General features: G+C 36.2%; 1 protein-coding gene across 3 annotated transcripts in view; it reads right to left on the reverse strand.

Annotated features, from left to right (window-relative positions):
- SRBD1 (S1 RNA binding domain 1) overlaps positions 1-16788 on the reverse strand; it is a 131480-nt gene that overhangs the window by 80551 nt on the left and 34141 nt on the right. For all 3 annotated transcript variants that reach the window (XM_082047646.1, XM_082047648.1, XM_082047647.1), the window contains exons 13-15: positions 16502-16659; positions 15225-15315; positions 14044-14151 (exon numbers count right to left, since the gene is read on the reverse strand). In XM_082047646.1, coding sequence (XP_081903772.1) covers positions 14044-14151; positions 15225-15315; positions 16502-16659 — 357 coding nt within the window. The remainder of the gene's footprint in view (positions 1-14043; positions 14152-15224; positions 15316-16501; positions 16660-16788) is intronic.

A 16788-nucleotide genomic window follows, 5' to 3' on the forward strand; every position in this document is an offset into this window, starting at 1 on the left:
TTAGACTGGAACGCCATCTAAGGAAACTTCCCGGGATTGGGAGCACATCACTTCCCTGTTTGGGTGAGCGATAATTTACTGAATATATCCTTGAATAAGTCCTTGCCTAACCCAGGCGAGTGATTATTTCTTGAGGCGACACTGAAGTCTGAGGGTTCTGGTTTGTTTCTCGTGAGTGTGTGCATGTACACTGTGGATCCTTATTATTCTGATTTTGCTGCACCCCAATAATCTCCTCAACTGATACCCAAACTTGTATTTTATGTTATCAGAGTGCTAACTAATTGTATATACCCTGTTCTTGTCAGTTAATAAACCCATAGGTTAATAAACCAATAGGCTGCACTTCTCCAGCCAGAACTGGATAGGTTTCCAAGTCTAGGCATAAATAAAATATCTGCTAATTCAGATCCAAATTATACTAAGAAAGTATTTACGTAGATTTTAATATTAAGAGTCTAATTGCTACTTTCCTTCCCCCTCCCGCTACTAATTTATCAAATTACATAAAGGAGAATCTAATCGTACTAAAAGGCCCTGTAAATACTTCTAAACTACATATTTGAAAATTATTTTCAGGTACTTTCAAAATCCTGTTCAAGATGTTAAAACATTTTTTAACAAAATATAAATAAAAATTTAAAATTACTAATACCACAAACTGGCATGTCCTGGATTTGGGTTTAATCAAACCTTGAGAACCAGAGGAAACACATTTCACAAGCTTCAAGTCTTGCCTTCCTCCAAAGTTCATAAAGGCTCACAACATCACCATCATAAGCACCATGTGATTTATGCAATTTAATTATACCAACTGTGGCACAGTAAAGAAAACCCAAACTTATATTTTGCTACTAAATTCAATGGAAACTAACTTACAAATGGTTTATAAATAAGGAATAGACATGACCTTAGGCCATATGTATTCCATTAAAACTTTTATGAGAGACCTGTTTCAATCATGAAAAGCTCCAATTTGCATTGAGTGCTAAAACTGGTATTTCAGATGACCCAAAGATGATTTACATAAAGAAAACATCTTCCCCAAAGTTCAGTGTACTAATTAAAAATTATCACAATCTAATATTAACCATAAATTAGCTTGGCTTCATAACCCTGGTTTTCAATGTTGACCAATAAATCAACTTTGCACTGTCTGCATTGCATATTACATAAAATATACGTACACAAACCATTACAATCAACATTTAATCTGTATCTTCACTTTACAAAAACCTGGAAGAAATTCCCTACAGACTATAAAACTGAAGAGAATCTGCTCCAAATTAGATGACACCAGATTTTTCTTCTCACTTAGCACCAGAACAACTGCTTTATTCAAAATCCTGTCTCAGCCAGAAAACATTAGTCCCACTAATGTCAGAAGTCCAGTAACCTACAACCTACTGCAACCGCTTTATCAAAAAGAAGCCAGCAACAGGAGAAACAATTTCCCCTAATTTGCTCTGTTAATAATGACCAGCAGCATGGCCTTTGCAGTCAGTGGTCTTCTCCAGAAATGCCAAGAGGTGGTCAGGCAGCTGCCCCAAGGAGAAGGCAGCGAGTGGCCATGGACAGGCAGGTCGAGGGGGCAGCAGGTGCCAGCAGAGCCAGTCAGGCCCACGGGAATGGAGGAACCAGAGGAACAGCCTTAAGCATCCCTTGGAAAGGAATTAAACAGCCCTTTAAAAGTCTTACGTTCTTCTTGTTGGCTAAAGAAATGAGATATATTAAAAGGATACTATATCATTATTTCAAAATTATTTCATTCTAAAACATTCAAATTGACAATGTCTCTTCCTATTTATTCTTCTAACAGAAGATTAGAGCTTACTTCTCCTTCAGCAGAAAGATAATCACTGAGAAGTAACACAGGAATATCCAGTTTGATTTACTTTAAAATGACAAACTTCTAGAAAATAACTTTAATAACAGAAATGACAAAGTAACTTTGAGCTGTGATTTTACACTATGAGGAAAAATAGACCAGGAACAAGTAATAAATGCATCACTGATTTTATTGAAAGGCCACTTCCAAAGTATATTTACAGTACAACATCGTAACCCTGACATGAGAATCACCCATGGAGGACGCATGTCTAAACTGTTTCTCTGAAACGTTTATGTCAAATTCAAATGTCAAAATGTATTTTATCCAAATGTTAGCTCTAGTTCAACCCAATAAAAGAACTGAACAGGCAGTAGGCATGTTGCCTTAGCTGCCAAAGATGTTTAACAAAATACAAAAATTAATTAGGTTTGAGAGAGGAGTTTAATGCGAAAAGCCAATTTAATATTAGCAATAACTACAACTGCATATAGATGGATATCTTGACCCCCACCTCCACGTTTTCCATTTAGAAAGCTCCACATATAACTGAGCTGTTTGAGTAGTATTTGCTGTTACATAAAATAATCTGATACAGTTAGAAACTGTGATATTACTTGCAGTTGCACACAGGATTAAAGTGAAAACATTATTTCTATGTGAGCAACAAATTTACTTTCAGGAACACCTGGTGTTTGAAGGAAAAATAACTAATGTACGGAACTGCTAGACTGACAATTACATTCACAACCGCATGTTAAGCCACCAAAGCAACACAAATCTCCTAAACTTGAAAATGACTCCTCTCCATCTTTTGCCCTCCACTTGCCCATTGCTCCAAGTTGTTGCTGCTCAGAGCGCCTGCTACTGAAGAAGGGGCTTCACGTAGCTTGTGCTTTTTGCTGTCTCCTTTCAGATGTACTCTTTCTCACCTCTGTATCACACACAACAACAAATGGATCATTTCTCCTTCTCTCCACTTACCCATCACTGACAAAACTGCTGGGATCCAGTTATAGAAAGGAATTATCCTCAATAGTTACCTTCAGTTACAACTGCCTGACACTGCAGTCATCTAAATCTAATCCCTTTTCAAGCTGAAATAACCTACTCAAAGGCCCTTTGAGATACGCAGCACATCTATATTCTCTGCCTCTCATGCCCTGAAAACATAAGTATGCTGAAGCATCTCCTGTTGCTGTGGCTTCTTTCAATGACATTGACAAAGCTTTTAAGACTGTCATACACTTTCTTGATAAGAAAAGTTAAATGAGTGGAGCCAAGTGTAGCCCGCAGTTTCAGTATCACACAAAATTACTCCAAGTGAAGGTGCAACTTCAGTAGCACTCACCCCTGCACTGCCAGCAGCCTCCAAGAGCCAACAGACTGAAATCAGCAATAAAAATGGCGATTTTATATAACTGCAGAGAGAAAAAGCCTTTGCTTTACTGACAGATGCCTTGTATTTGTTTTTTTGGAGGATTTTTCAGGTTATCATACACCTAGAAGTCATGAACATTTAATTTTCTAATCTCCCTAAAATCCAAGCCTTTTTTTTTTTTTTTTTAATAAAAGTCTGTAACAGTTGCTCTCCTGGTACTGTAGGAATTTGTCAGCAGTCATACAAGTAGCAATTTCCTGAGGTTTAGTACTCAAAACAAACCTGAACGTATTTTCAGAGGAAGACTTATATCCAAACTTGAGATCTGCTGACAAACTTTCCTTTTTTACCAGATCTCAACAGTATTGATATTTCAGACAAAATAAACTTTTCCCCACTAATGACAGCATTTGTGCATATTTATTTTCTTAAACATTTCTAATTGTTAGAGAGTATATATGTGTGGGTTGCATGTATTTCGAAATAATAGAGATCTAGGATGAAGAATTTTATCCCAAAGAAAACTCTCTGCCAGTTAAAAGCCACTGAAATTAAGATATCTAATGCAGACTGTTAGCCTAGTGTAATCTAACCACATAATCTAAGCTTCTGCTATCAGCATCAATGGTAATAGCACAGTAAGTTAAAAATAAACAAATAAATCTGTATATCACATCTCACAACAATAAAAAGCCCAGTAAGAGCTGAAATGCAGAAGACCAAATGTGGTTTCACAAATGAATAGGTATGAAGTTTGGCAGAATCTCAACTTAAGTAAAAACATATTACTGGCAATCTCACACAAATGGAAAAGTGCTTACTTCTCCATTAGCTTCCTACAGAATGTCTACTTGAAGACAAAACACTACCCAAATATACAACCAGGTCAGACTGTGCAATAACAGTCAGTCTTAGTACCTCACAAATAGGAGGATACATCTTGTATTTATATAATTACAATCTAGATGCTCTCAATATTAATCACACTGTATTTGGATGCTTCCATTTAAATTAACTCCTGACAGGATTCCACAAGTAATTCCTGCTGGAGCTTTTTTACATAGTGAGGAGCCTAAATGAACTTTCCCAATCTTTACTAGTGAAAATTTAATGCTATTTCATGGCAAAATCACTTAAAACACAGAAATGTATGTCTGATGTCTCTTAAATAGGAAGAGGATAATAGAATACTATCCCAAACACCACAAGCATCACTAATTTTAGAAAGACAATATTGACATAAATCATAAATTAACATTTGAATGGTTTTAATTTACATGCCCTTCTCAGTATCAAAGATCATGTTAGCATGGCGATACCATACTAGTGTGAAACCATGCTATTTCATCTCAGGCAATGTGTAAAGGCCAGCAGCATAAAATGCAGAGACATGGGGAACAAGAATCATACCACATATTTCTGTAATCAAAGTTTTGCAAAGTTTTACAAATGAGAGGGAAGATTTCCTAAGTGCAATTTCACCTATTTTAGAGATGAAGTTTCTGGGTCTTTCTACTTTTTCTTATTTTCAGGTCCAAATCCAGTGGTTTTATACCTGTGTTTCACAGGTTTCTTCCAAGGAGTTCACAAAGGACACAGAATAAACTGGCTTACTGTCAGTAGTCTTACAGTCTCTGGAGTGAATTCTATACTGCCACCAGTGCATTTTCAATGGTCTGCAAATCAAAAATACATCAAAGATCCACCATCATTCAGCTTAGTCACTCTCTAACCTCTCTCAGCTTCTGTTTGAGCAGGTAACATCCAAATCTGATTACAGTCCATTTCCACTAGGAGAGAAATGAAGGTGACCACACATGCCTTTACTTTAAGAAGTCCACCTAAAACTACAGAGGCACCGGAACCACACATGCTGATTCTGGAAGCTCTTAGAACAGTGCTGCAGCAGCTTACCTGAACGCCTAAGCTTTTCTGCTTTGTTTGAGATCAGTACCAATACCAAGCCTGGAACATTTAAGGCTCACATCATTAAGCCTTCACAATCTGAACTGCATAAGGAGCACGACTTCTTTCCTTTGTGTGGTGTCTCACAGAAACTTACCAAAACCTAAGCCTTATGATGAACAGACAGCATTTTGAAACACACTCTGGAATTGCATGGAACAAGCGTACTTGAGCTCACTCTAGCTAAAAAAAAAAATAAAATAATAAATGGTAGTATTGGGAAAAGACTCATAGATGCAGCTGTTGAGAGTCTGTCTCCAATGCTCACTGCAAGAAGCAGTAATATGTCATTAGGTCACATTTTTCAGTTGAAGTCCAAACCTCAATTTTAAGCTTGGACTGTACATCATCCATTCACGCTCACACATTATTAGGAGAGGAAACTGTTCTCTTGACATAACCCGATGCATTGAAAAAGAGAAGGAACACACAGCTAAAATAAGCTCAAAGCTGTACAAAGATCCCACAGACTGCATTTCAGTGCCTCTGTCTAGAGGAAGCACCTTCAAAGCGCCCTCATTCCCTGACTGCACCCTTGTTCTTTCCGCACCGCTCCCTCGACCAGCTCCCCAGTTCTTCATGCTTCTTGCTCCCCTCGAGCCATCCTTAGACCTTGACCACCACTCAGACACCTCTTAACAAAAGGCCTTCTCCTGTCGAGAAGCGCAGGATGGCACACACAGCGCAGAGACCTGCACGGAACCTTTCAGACCTAGACAATGACTTGAAAGATTTCATCTTGCGATACCTCTACTGATACTCCAAACGTCATGCAAGCGAGCCAACAGCCACCATAAGGTAGGGTGGTTTGGTGATCCTTCTGAGAAAGAAGGATGTCAAAGCAAATAATGCTGACTCCAGGAGAAGTGGGCATGTTATCATATCACCTCACAGTACGTTCATTTTGCTAAATAAGATCTTCCTGTAAGTCTTTCTTTGAAATTACACCGAATAACTTTAAATGCTGTAAGCACGTTAAACAATGGAAGTTATTTCCATCTGAAATAAAAAAAACCACAACAACTTACTTTTAGCCTGTTAGGTACCCCAGCCCCTAAAAACTACCAGTAACTCAAATGAACTGGTTCAATTTCACTGTAGTAATCTAGCAAATTTAAGATCTAATAATCCATTTTTCTTTACATCTATGACACCCTTACTCATTCTCAAGCTTTGGGAGCAGTCTCGAACACAGGACTTCAGGCCAGAGTAATTTTCATTGCCAACATACAGAGATTGCACTGGAAACACTGACCAGCACACAATATTAAGCTATAAAAAGAGTATTTTAAAGACTTCTACTACTGAGTCAAACACACCCCAAAAATAAAATCCCCTGCTCATAGTAAAATTTTAGTAGTTCTATGCTGAACATTAAAATCACTTCTACATATATTTTGTAAAAATCTGATTTTGTTTTAAGGGAGCTTTAGGAATGAAACTCCTTGTCTTGCTCTATGAATATACCCCATGCAAACTGCTCCCTGAGGACCTGGTGGGCACGCTCCGTGCAGAAACGGCTGCACTTGGGCATATCCATTGCCTGGCATCTCTTAACCTTCTACCTTTCCAACATGTTCTTGCTTTGTGTTTGTAAATATTTTTGGACAGTTCTCCCTCTTCACCTAACTTCTGTTGTACTGCAGTATCCAATGTCTTCGAGCTGATTACCCAAAAAGGACAGGGGAAAAAAAAAAAAAAAAAAAAGAAATTAAAAACAAAGAACACGTGTCTTGTTTATGCAAAAATAACAAAGATCCACAAGGAAACAGCTTTTGTGCAAATTACTGCTCAGTATAATGCAGAAAATAAAACTGAAACTAGAGAAGCAATTTTGCAATCCTAAATACAACAAATTCTCATTTAAAAAAACAAAGGGGGAAGAGATGAATTATTGCGATAAATTTCTCGCCTTTATTATCTAATCTGCAGGAGTGTATTTGAGATCAGTACATTTCGAATTGAAGAGTATGAAAAGTTGGCCTTAAACATATTGTCATATGCTTAATGGTTTTTCATCCTAAAAATCTTCCCACATTTTTACATAAGTGATTTTTTTGTTTGTTTGCTTAGCATCCTTTAAAGATCTGATGAGATTTACACATTGAAAAAACCTAACTTTTAAAAATAACTGCTTGATATTACTGTTACTACGGAAAGAGAAAACTCAGAAGGGAAATTGCATGAATAACTCTCCTCTCTCCCCTAAGGCCGTTTTCCCATCGACTGCCCTGGACCCAAGTCAAACAACATGTCCTAGTGTTCTGGAAAAAATGAATTTTTCCTCAAGATTTAGACTTCTTTCACTAGTTACACTTATTTCCTGACCCCCTGCCTTCACACTGCTAAAGTCTAGACTCCACATATATCTTATTCTTTTTCTGAACCCAAAGGAATTAATAATTTCTTTACCTGCACTGACATATTCCCAATTAGTCCTCGTTCTCATCTTTAAAGCTGTGAAGTTATTTCTCTGAAATAGAATTCAAAGATGGTATACCATAATTATGACAAGTGCATTGCTTAAAGTCGTTTTAAAACAAGTTTCAAATTCATGCTACACAAGCCAGAAATTATCATCTGCTATTTCACTTGTCCCACTGCATCTTCACTGCTTATTCATTTATTTTCCTCTCCTCAGAAAAACACAGCTAGAGATGCCTACAGTAAACTTATAAACAGCAACAGAGCTGGGGCAGAGAGGAATCTTTGATTTCTTGGACTGGTTTAAAATCCAAGACAACTTCTGAATTTCTCTTTTGAACAAAGTATGGATTCAGCTCAACACAGATACCAGTCTGTGGATGCACCAGGAACACATGCTGGATACCATTTTTGAATGCTGCCACTTATTACAGTTCCTGTTGTGCTGAACAGACTAAAAGTTATGAATAACCTAAAGTTATGAATAACCTAAAGTTATGAATAACCTAAAGTTATGAATAACCTAAAGTTATGAATAATCAAGAGTAGCAGGAGAAAGAAGACTCTATATTGCATGAGGTTCCAATTTACAGGACTGTCTCCTGTAAATATAAACAAACGGATTTTTTCATTTGAAGTGGGCACGATCATAAGTTCTTACTCAACCGTGGTAAGAAATCACAACAGAAAGTAACTTTCAGGTAAGACACAGAAGACAGTTTGGTTGGAAATCACTACAAATTAAAATGTTTTCATTGACCATGGCCTCTTCACGCACATTTTAAACATGTTTGTTGCTCAAATTATTTCTTCATTCTTTAGGACTTCTCATGATTCCACTAGAGCTTGAAAGAGATGAAAGCAGAACAAAGGTTCTTCAGTGCACATTTCAGACGTGTGCATTGTTGCCGCCAAATACGTATTCCTTTTGCCAAAACTTTGCAAACTACTTTCTACCTTCTGTATCAGACATCTAATGACATAAGGTGTGTGGGTGTGTACGCATAAATGTGTCATCAATAGAGTTATATAGCTTAACAGACAAAAAATAACAGCTTAAAGAAAATATAATCAAAAAGAAATAGGAATAAAGTTTCCCATATCCCTATCCCCCTTTGTACTCTCAACAGACTTGAAACAACTGCATTAATGCAGCAAGCAATAGCTTGTAAAGGGATGCAAACCAGCTGAAACATTTGACAGACAGTGTTAAATACCAGAGGATTCATATCAACCACTTTATTTGAAAAGGTGCTTTGATGTTGGCTATCTTTCATGTACCTCTTTCATGGCACATTAATAAGGAAAACTGAGATGGGGTAAATTAAGTCCCAAGGTCATATCTAGAGTTACAGCACTGTGGGTACCTGATGAAATACGGATTAATGCTGCATGAGCACTGAATAAATAAAACCACTTCTGTTAACCACTCAAACAAGTTTTACAAGTAGTTCTGAACTTTATTCGGCAACTAGACTTCAGACATCTTAATCCCCCACACTGCTTTGAAACCTAATTATCATAATGTGAACCCGAATGTTAGGTCCCTTTCAAACTGCGAGTGCTATGAAGCAGAAAAGTAATGGGAATTAAGCTAGTGTAACATTAGAAATGTAGAGGCATGGAACTTGAAAGTGGCATTTGTTAAAGCTGAGAGAGTATAATGTAGATATTCAACAACATAAAACACACATTTAAATTGAAAAGCATGTGCAGACACCTATAAAATACAAGCGGACCTAAAATCCTGTAGAACAAACATTTCCAAATCAATTTCTTACCACCAAGGTCCAACTTCAAAAGGTATTAAACAGTCCTATTCTACCTTAGCAGAACATTTCTAAGTATTCTAAAGCAGACAATTTAAACATTAAATAAAACCCAAGGAGAACTTTACAAGACATTACAGACTTTCCCCTATTTGTCACGGTACAGAAGTGTTTGAACTTAAACAGCAGTAAATTATTAATTACATTGCTTATAAAGCCTCTAGAACAAGAAAAGATTTTCCTGAAAGTGGCAGAAAAAGATTTTGTATCGAGTTTAAAACCAAGTGCAACAGAAAACAAACTCAAAGTCACCTAGAAAACAAAAACAAAATATACTTGCCTGGCTGCATTCTTTACTGCTTATCGAAAACAACTAACAATTCATGATACCTATCAAATTTTCTTTTAAATGCGAGCTGAAATACTTTATTCTAAGTGTGCACTAATGTAACAAGCACATAAAAATAGTCAGACCAGTAAGAATGCTTGTATTGTGACAGTGAAACCACTGACGCTGAGAGAAAAATTGTGATTGCATTTTTCCCAGTATGATGATTGAGCTGTTCATGTTGTCTTGCTCTAGCATAGTTCACCAGTCATTCGGATAGCTTTCATTTCCAAGATGCCTACAGCCAACAGCAATCAAAGAAAAACAGTTGCGGTGATCAAAATACGGAATGAGATTCCTGAAATATTTTTTCAAGATTTTCGTTTAATCCAAAAAGGCCAATGAAATCCTAAGAGTTCATCACTGGCCATGTCAATGCTGAACACACTGTTGTTTCATTTACATTTCTGGTCCTGTTAATACAAATATACTTGTCTAAAATGGAACATCTGTTTTGGTTATAATACAATGTATCTTTGGCAAGAACTCACAATAGAACTAACATAAATAATCAGGGATATTTATTGAACCTTGTAACAAAAACTGATTTGTAACGAAAAACCTGAAGACTAGATATGACTGTCTCTGGGCTCTAGTCCAGTCCTAATCTAAGTCAATAAACATAGCTCTAAGAGGGAAACTACATTAAAAAAAAAAAAAAAAGTCCTGCAGTTATTTAGGTTGGATGTAGGTATCTGAAAGCATGTTGGTTACAAAAATAGTAAAAAAATACTTGCTTTAAATCAAAAACTGTCAGACTCAGTCCAGACAGGTTTTAAAGCCACACAAAAAATGGTGCCTTATGCCTCATTTCCTACTACTGTCTTCACTGATTTGTCTTCTCTTTGGAAAAACTCAGTAAAACTATACATAACTGGTACTTGCCATTGCTGAAGATTTGCTATTTTAATTGCTTCCTTGTCATATATTTATTAGCACTAAAAAAGACAAAGCAGTCATCAAATAAAATACCGCAATGTTTGAGAGAAAATCAAACGGAGAAATTGAAATGAAGAAAATTATTTTGGATACCTCTTCTGATGCTGATACAACTGAAATATTCTAAAGTGAGAATCAGTTAATTTGATTCTTGCCACATAACTGAGAACACTGTTTCAAGTTTTTTTTTTAGTTAAGTCTGTATTTAAGTGGTGCCCAGAGTCAGACACTGAAGCCAAGGAATAACTTCATGCACAATTCTGAAATTATTGTACAGGACTTTAGTAGTAGGTAGACAATTTCAGCATGTGCTGCACATACATGCAAACAACTAAGTGTTCAGCTGGTTATTACCACTAACATTCATTAGAGTGCATATCTGTCCAGATTATTTGTGCATGCATCAACTGCACACACCTTCTTTTGAAAATTACAGGCTCTATTATTGTGTCCTTTACCAGGAAATGTGTGATCAAAGTTCCATATAATGAACTGGATATAAAAGTATGAACAGATTTTTATTTTAATAATAATTTCTGAACCTATTTTCTACTTCCAACAAAAAAAAAAAAAAAAAATTAAAAAAAAAAATTACAAGCTTTATTTGCCAAGGAAGCCAAAGTCTGTAGTAGGTCTCTATCAGCCACCTTTCTGAATGACAGCTTAACAAGTTGGTTGGGATTTTGATTTTAAAACACTATAAAACAACCTAGCCCCATCTGCCAAGCCACTCTAAATTTGGACTCCTTTAAGGAAAAAGACTGTAAGTGCAAATACAATTGGCAATTCTCCGAAACTTGCACACAGCAATGAACTTGAGTTCTGTTTTGCTGAGCAAGGATTTCCACCTTGGTGCAACTCAGTGCATCACAGTGAGAAGCTGAATGCTTGGGAAAGGGTATCGTGATTGATGTAACTGACTCATTCTGTCACAGTTTAAGTACTAGAGAGCTTTTGTTTTGTTCTGGTTTTTTGTTTTATTTGGTTTTTCTCTTTTTTCAGTTCAAACACTAAATTGATGTATAAATCCATTTTTTAATTACAATCGCAACCTGCTGAACCAGATCTTTAAAAATTAATTGTTTCAACATTATTTAAATTGTTTCTTAGAGGTTTTAATCGATAAACAATTTATAAAGATCCCCTGACCTAAAAGCATACCATGGGTTTCCACAGAACTGATCAGAGATCTGCATTCAGCTTATGTATATACAAAGCCCTCTGTTTTCCCCTGTCATAAGAAAACATAATCAAGAGAAGATTTTGTACATAGAACCAGAAAAGTTTTTTGGGATTTGTGAGTGAATGCCCTGGGGAACATTTTTATTTAAAGAAGGAGGATCAGCAGAGCACGTTTTTCCAAGTCATCTTTCATAGCTGCCCTCAAGAGGTGCAACAGTTCTCATGCTATGTACCTATTATCACCTAGTACTCAAATGATAATTCTGCACTAATCGCTCCTCATTTAGTAAGTATCACATTTGAATTCTTCAAGAAACTTAGTCATGACTGTCAAAATGCGATAAGAGACACAGGGACTGCAAGTCCAGCTTATTTGTATACCCACATGCATAAATGCACACACAACAGCAGTCTTCAAAGTTCAACACCACCAAGTATGGCACCCACAACATGCAAACATGCAATACAAAAAAAATTACATTATTCTCATTTTTATTTTGATATGCAGTACCTCCGAGTGTTCTGCATACAAACTCTGAAGTAGAGACTAGCTCTTCACCACATAGAAGCCCAGAAGAATAAAACCAATAGCAACATAAATATCTACTGAAAGCAAAAATGGTTTTGATTATGCTAATTTTCATTTCCAGGAATTAATCTTGCATGTTAAGCAATTGCTTTTATGTATTTTTCCTACAAATATCACATCAAGTTTTGGAAAAAATAAGGTGACAAGATTATCTGTCACTACTAGAAAAAGCAACAACCTGATATGCCAACTTCTGCCTTAGAGCATTCGTACTAATTTCTGTTTCACAAGAGCTTTTATCTTCTCCAAGAACTTGGTAGCTCTACTGGCCGCCCCAAAAATAGTCAATAATGAGAATCATTTTGCAAATTCTATAATCTTGAACTATAAACAGGGACAAAATATGAAAGCAAGAGAGTAATATACAGTGAGAAAACCATCCACCACGGTATTATATAAATAATATTTCTGTGTAAACTAGTTATGTACATTTTTACTTTTTCAGACAAATTGCTTATGTCAGCAAAATGTATTTTTATGAACAACAGTGAAAATAAACACTTGCCAAAAACCACACAGTCTGAAGTGTTTTCCATTCTCTACAGTCATTAAAAAGCCAGTGTTTTCAACATGGATTCAGGAAAGAGTGTGCTTAATTTTTCAGAAGCTTTGACAGCCTCTTTCCTTTGCAAACAATTATAATCAGAAAAGCCCTACTATGCCCTGAAATGAAAAGGAGATTTAAGTATCATATCTTATTGCAAATGTACTTAGACATTTTAGAAACAAAGAACAAGTGCAATCAAATGATGGCATATATTGGTAGGCGTAATACATATGTTGAACATTTCTGTAAGACAACTTCATAATCTAAAGATTGCATTAAAAGTATATACTAGTTTGAACAGAGAAAGGCCAGAACTTTTTCAAAAATTTAGATAACTTATTTCAGTATGTTAAGACAGAGAAAAGTAAACACTGCGGTTAAACTTCAGCAGAAAAGATAATCCAAGGTAAGTCACCAAAAACACTTGAAAAAAAAATAGAAGTGTGAATTAAAAATAGACAGCAGTTCTTCATGGGAGAAAACCAACAGCAGAATAGTTTAGTTTTAATTCAACAAAGTAATGGATAAAATTTGAAGTTTAATGAGGATAAACACCTTCACTAGTTTCTGCTAGGTATTAACAAAATATTTATTTCCAGACTATTTAATACCCATAGGATTAGCAAGCATTCCATACCATAGTCAGACAACACAAGCTTTTATCATTTGCATTTAAACCCCATTTATCAAGAAACACACACACAATGCCAAACAGGTCCTTGGCAATTTGAGCTGCTATTCTTGCATACTTCATTACTATGATAATAACAACAGAGTGAACCTCAGGAAGAGAAAATAAAATGCTTCAGTGAGTCTCTCTTACTGACTCAGGAGAACTTTCATGGTCCAAAGAGCTACAGCCATTTTCCTTTGGCTAGAAGGATGGGTCAAGCTTGACTCAGAGACAGACAAGGCAACAAAAAGGAACACTTAAAAAATAAAATTAAAAAAAAAAAAATCACATTTCAAACTACCTGTTAAGTCAAAATATGCTGAACAGATCAGTATCCCAGCAAGCAAAGTGATCTTACCAGTAAACAACATCCAGTGGTGCAAAATATTTCTTCATAATTAAGTCAGCAAAGTAAGCTTCTGTTTCTCTGCAGGCCGTGCCATTGCCAATCACAACAGTGCTACAGCTTTGCATGGAGAAAAAAAAACGAGCAGTTACTCCTAGATGTTCTTCTAGACTTTTTCATACATAGCATTCAATCTACAACAGTGACCAGTACATCTTATTTTATATGACACAAGGCCTGGATTTAATGAGAGCATACTCCTAGTAATACCACATTGTGTTTAACCCATTTTCAATGTGATAGTTCACAAGATGAGTAAAAATTTTCAATTATTTGTAATGGAATTGAACAGTGGCAATAACGGCCGAAAAAAAACCCCAAAACACAACAGATACTTCACATTCATAAAAGAAATGTAATATTCTTTACAGTCCTCAAACCCTTTCCCCTCTTATTTCCCTCATCTGTTGAGTCATGAAAAAGGGCAGAAGCCCAAGCAATCAGAATCATAATTCCTTGATGGGAACATCATAGTTTGCAACAGCTTGCAAGGTCATTGCCTCTGACTGCCCCCACTACAGCCAGTCAACCATCAAATCACCTTGTTTAAAGCCAGTCTAATGCTGAAAGACAAACTGGGCTGTACGCTATGGCCGTGCAGCAGCTGCCTCAGCGGACCAGATGTCTGTCCACAGGGGATCCCAAAACAGTACAATAACCCTCTAAACATGCTGCCCCTATTTGCAAGTCCGTCTGGAGATCTATCAGAGCAGGATTTCCTTTGCTTAATAAAACTCTTCCAAAGGCTGCATGTGGCTTTTGGAACAGGGAAAGATCGATGAGTGGTTTGGGGGTTGCGGGGGTGTAGGAAGAGTGAGGCTAAACTTATTCCTTAGCTGAATGTTAATTTCTATTCCTAAAAATAAATGGATTGACAGAGCTTTATGGGAATACATTCATAGCATGCAGCCTTAGTCATAGCCATGGTTTGACTTCATATGCTTCTAACATATACACAGTGTTTTACTATGAACATAGACTAAAAGAAAAATAAGCTCTGAACTATGTAAAAAAGAATAATTCCAGTTAAATCATTAGAATTCTTATTCCACCCAAGAGCAAGTATTTATATAGTGAAGATTTTCATTACATTTGGTAAGAAAGTGTAATAAATGGAAGTTCCTTTAGCATACTTATGCTGCAGCAGAAGCCTCTTTATCTTCTCAGCATCACGAAATCCTTGACCAGAATGCAAGTAAACGACATCAGTGTGGAGTATCTGACCTAGAACAATGAAAGCCAAAGCCATTTGATAAAAACCACAAAGATCCAAAAGCTACATCCTGTGGAACTAAAGTTAATCCAATGATTCACAAAGCAAGCTTCTTAATAAGCCATCTTTCCCTTTAATTTTGGTACCCAATTAGAAGAACTGTAGGGTAGGCAGAGGACTAAAACGCTTTGGTTGCCAAAGCAAAATGAGTTGATCCATTTTCTACTTCCCTGGGGACATATCCACATAACAAATAATGAGCATCTAGTCATATTAGGCAAGAAAAGTGTATTATATTATGAAAGAGAAAAACAGCAACTCACTGCAAAAGATCTATTGCTCCAGTCTAGTACATTTTACAGAGCGAGTAAAGAGACATGAAAATTAGGAATGCAGACTCAGGACTTGCAGGCCAGGAGCTATGAAAATCCAGTGCCAGCTCTTGCCATCATCCCATCTATCACATTTGGAAATAAAGCTGTATTAACTGGTACTAATGGCTTATGGTTCAATGCAAGCTAATAACCATTTACCTGACCTTTATTGCCATTTTAACATGTGTCAATAACATATCTTTGCTTATACCCACCCTGGGTGGATATATTCTCAGACAAAAAAAGCAGTGACAAAAATCAAAGGAAAACAAACCATTTTGACATGGGTCTAAAGAGGTATGCATCCCCAGATCAGACTAGTATGATCTGGAAAGGTTCTATTCTATATATGTCTAAAAAATGGACTAAAAAGTTCTGCAAATACAATGTTTCTGACTTCCCACATTGACACACATAATACTAAACAAAAGGGCCGATAAAGTGTCCAGATGTCCAAGACATTACCCATGAAAAAAGCAAAGTATTTAAATCCAAATTCTTTGTTCAACAATAAAAATGCCAGGTGTTCTCTTCGCTCACTACTGAGAGGCACAATTATTTGAACCTGTATTCAAGAAAGCAGAAGAGATCTTAAATTCTATTTTAGAGAGGAATAACAACACCAAAGTAGACACTGAAATCCAGGTGCTAGAAACGTAACATTGAACCTGAAGAAAGGAATTTGCATGACAGGATGTGTGGAAAACACTAAAAGCTTAAGACAAAAATCAATTCAATAAAAGGTAGGTTTTAAAACTATTCTTACTTCTAAATGAATATATTTTTATCAGTCCTTTAAAAAATATTTGGAATTGAAACTTACTGGTTGGTGAAATAATCGCCAACTTGCAGCCATGTTTGTAGCCAGGATCTACTCCCATCAAAACACGGCCCCTCACAGGGCTGGTCAGAAGCAGCTGCCGGAGATTTCTCCCAAACATCATCACAGACTCTTTCTCTGCATCAGATGTCAACTTTGATCTTAAAAGGATGAAAGCAAAAAACATTTTCCCCTCAATTAGCTTTCAAATGGACTTTTGAATTGTTTCAAAGTTGTAAGGCTTTTTCCAATCATGTTTTCATTATCTTCAATTAAATATTAAACTAGCA

This window comes from Streptopelia decaocto (genome assembly GCF_964273445.1).
Source record: "Streptopelia decaocto genome assembly, chromosome: 3".
Lineage (NCBI taxonomy): Eukaryota > Metazoa > Chordata > Aves > Columbiformes > Columbidae > Streptopelia > Streptopelia decaocto.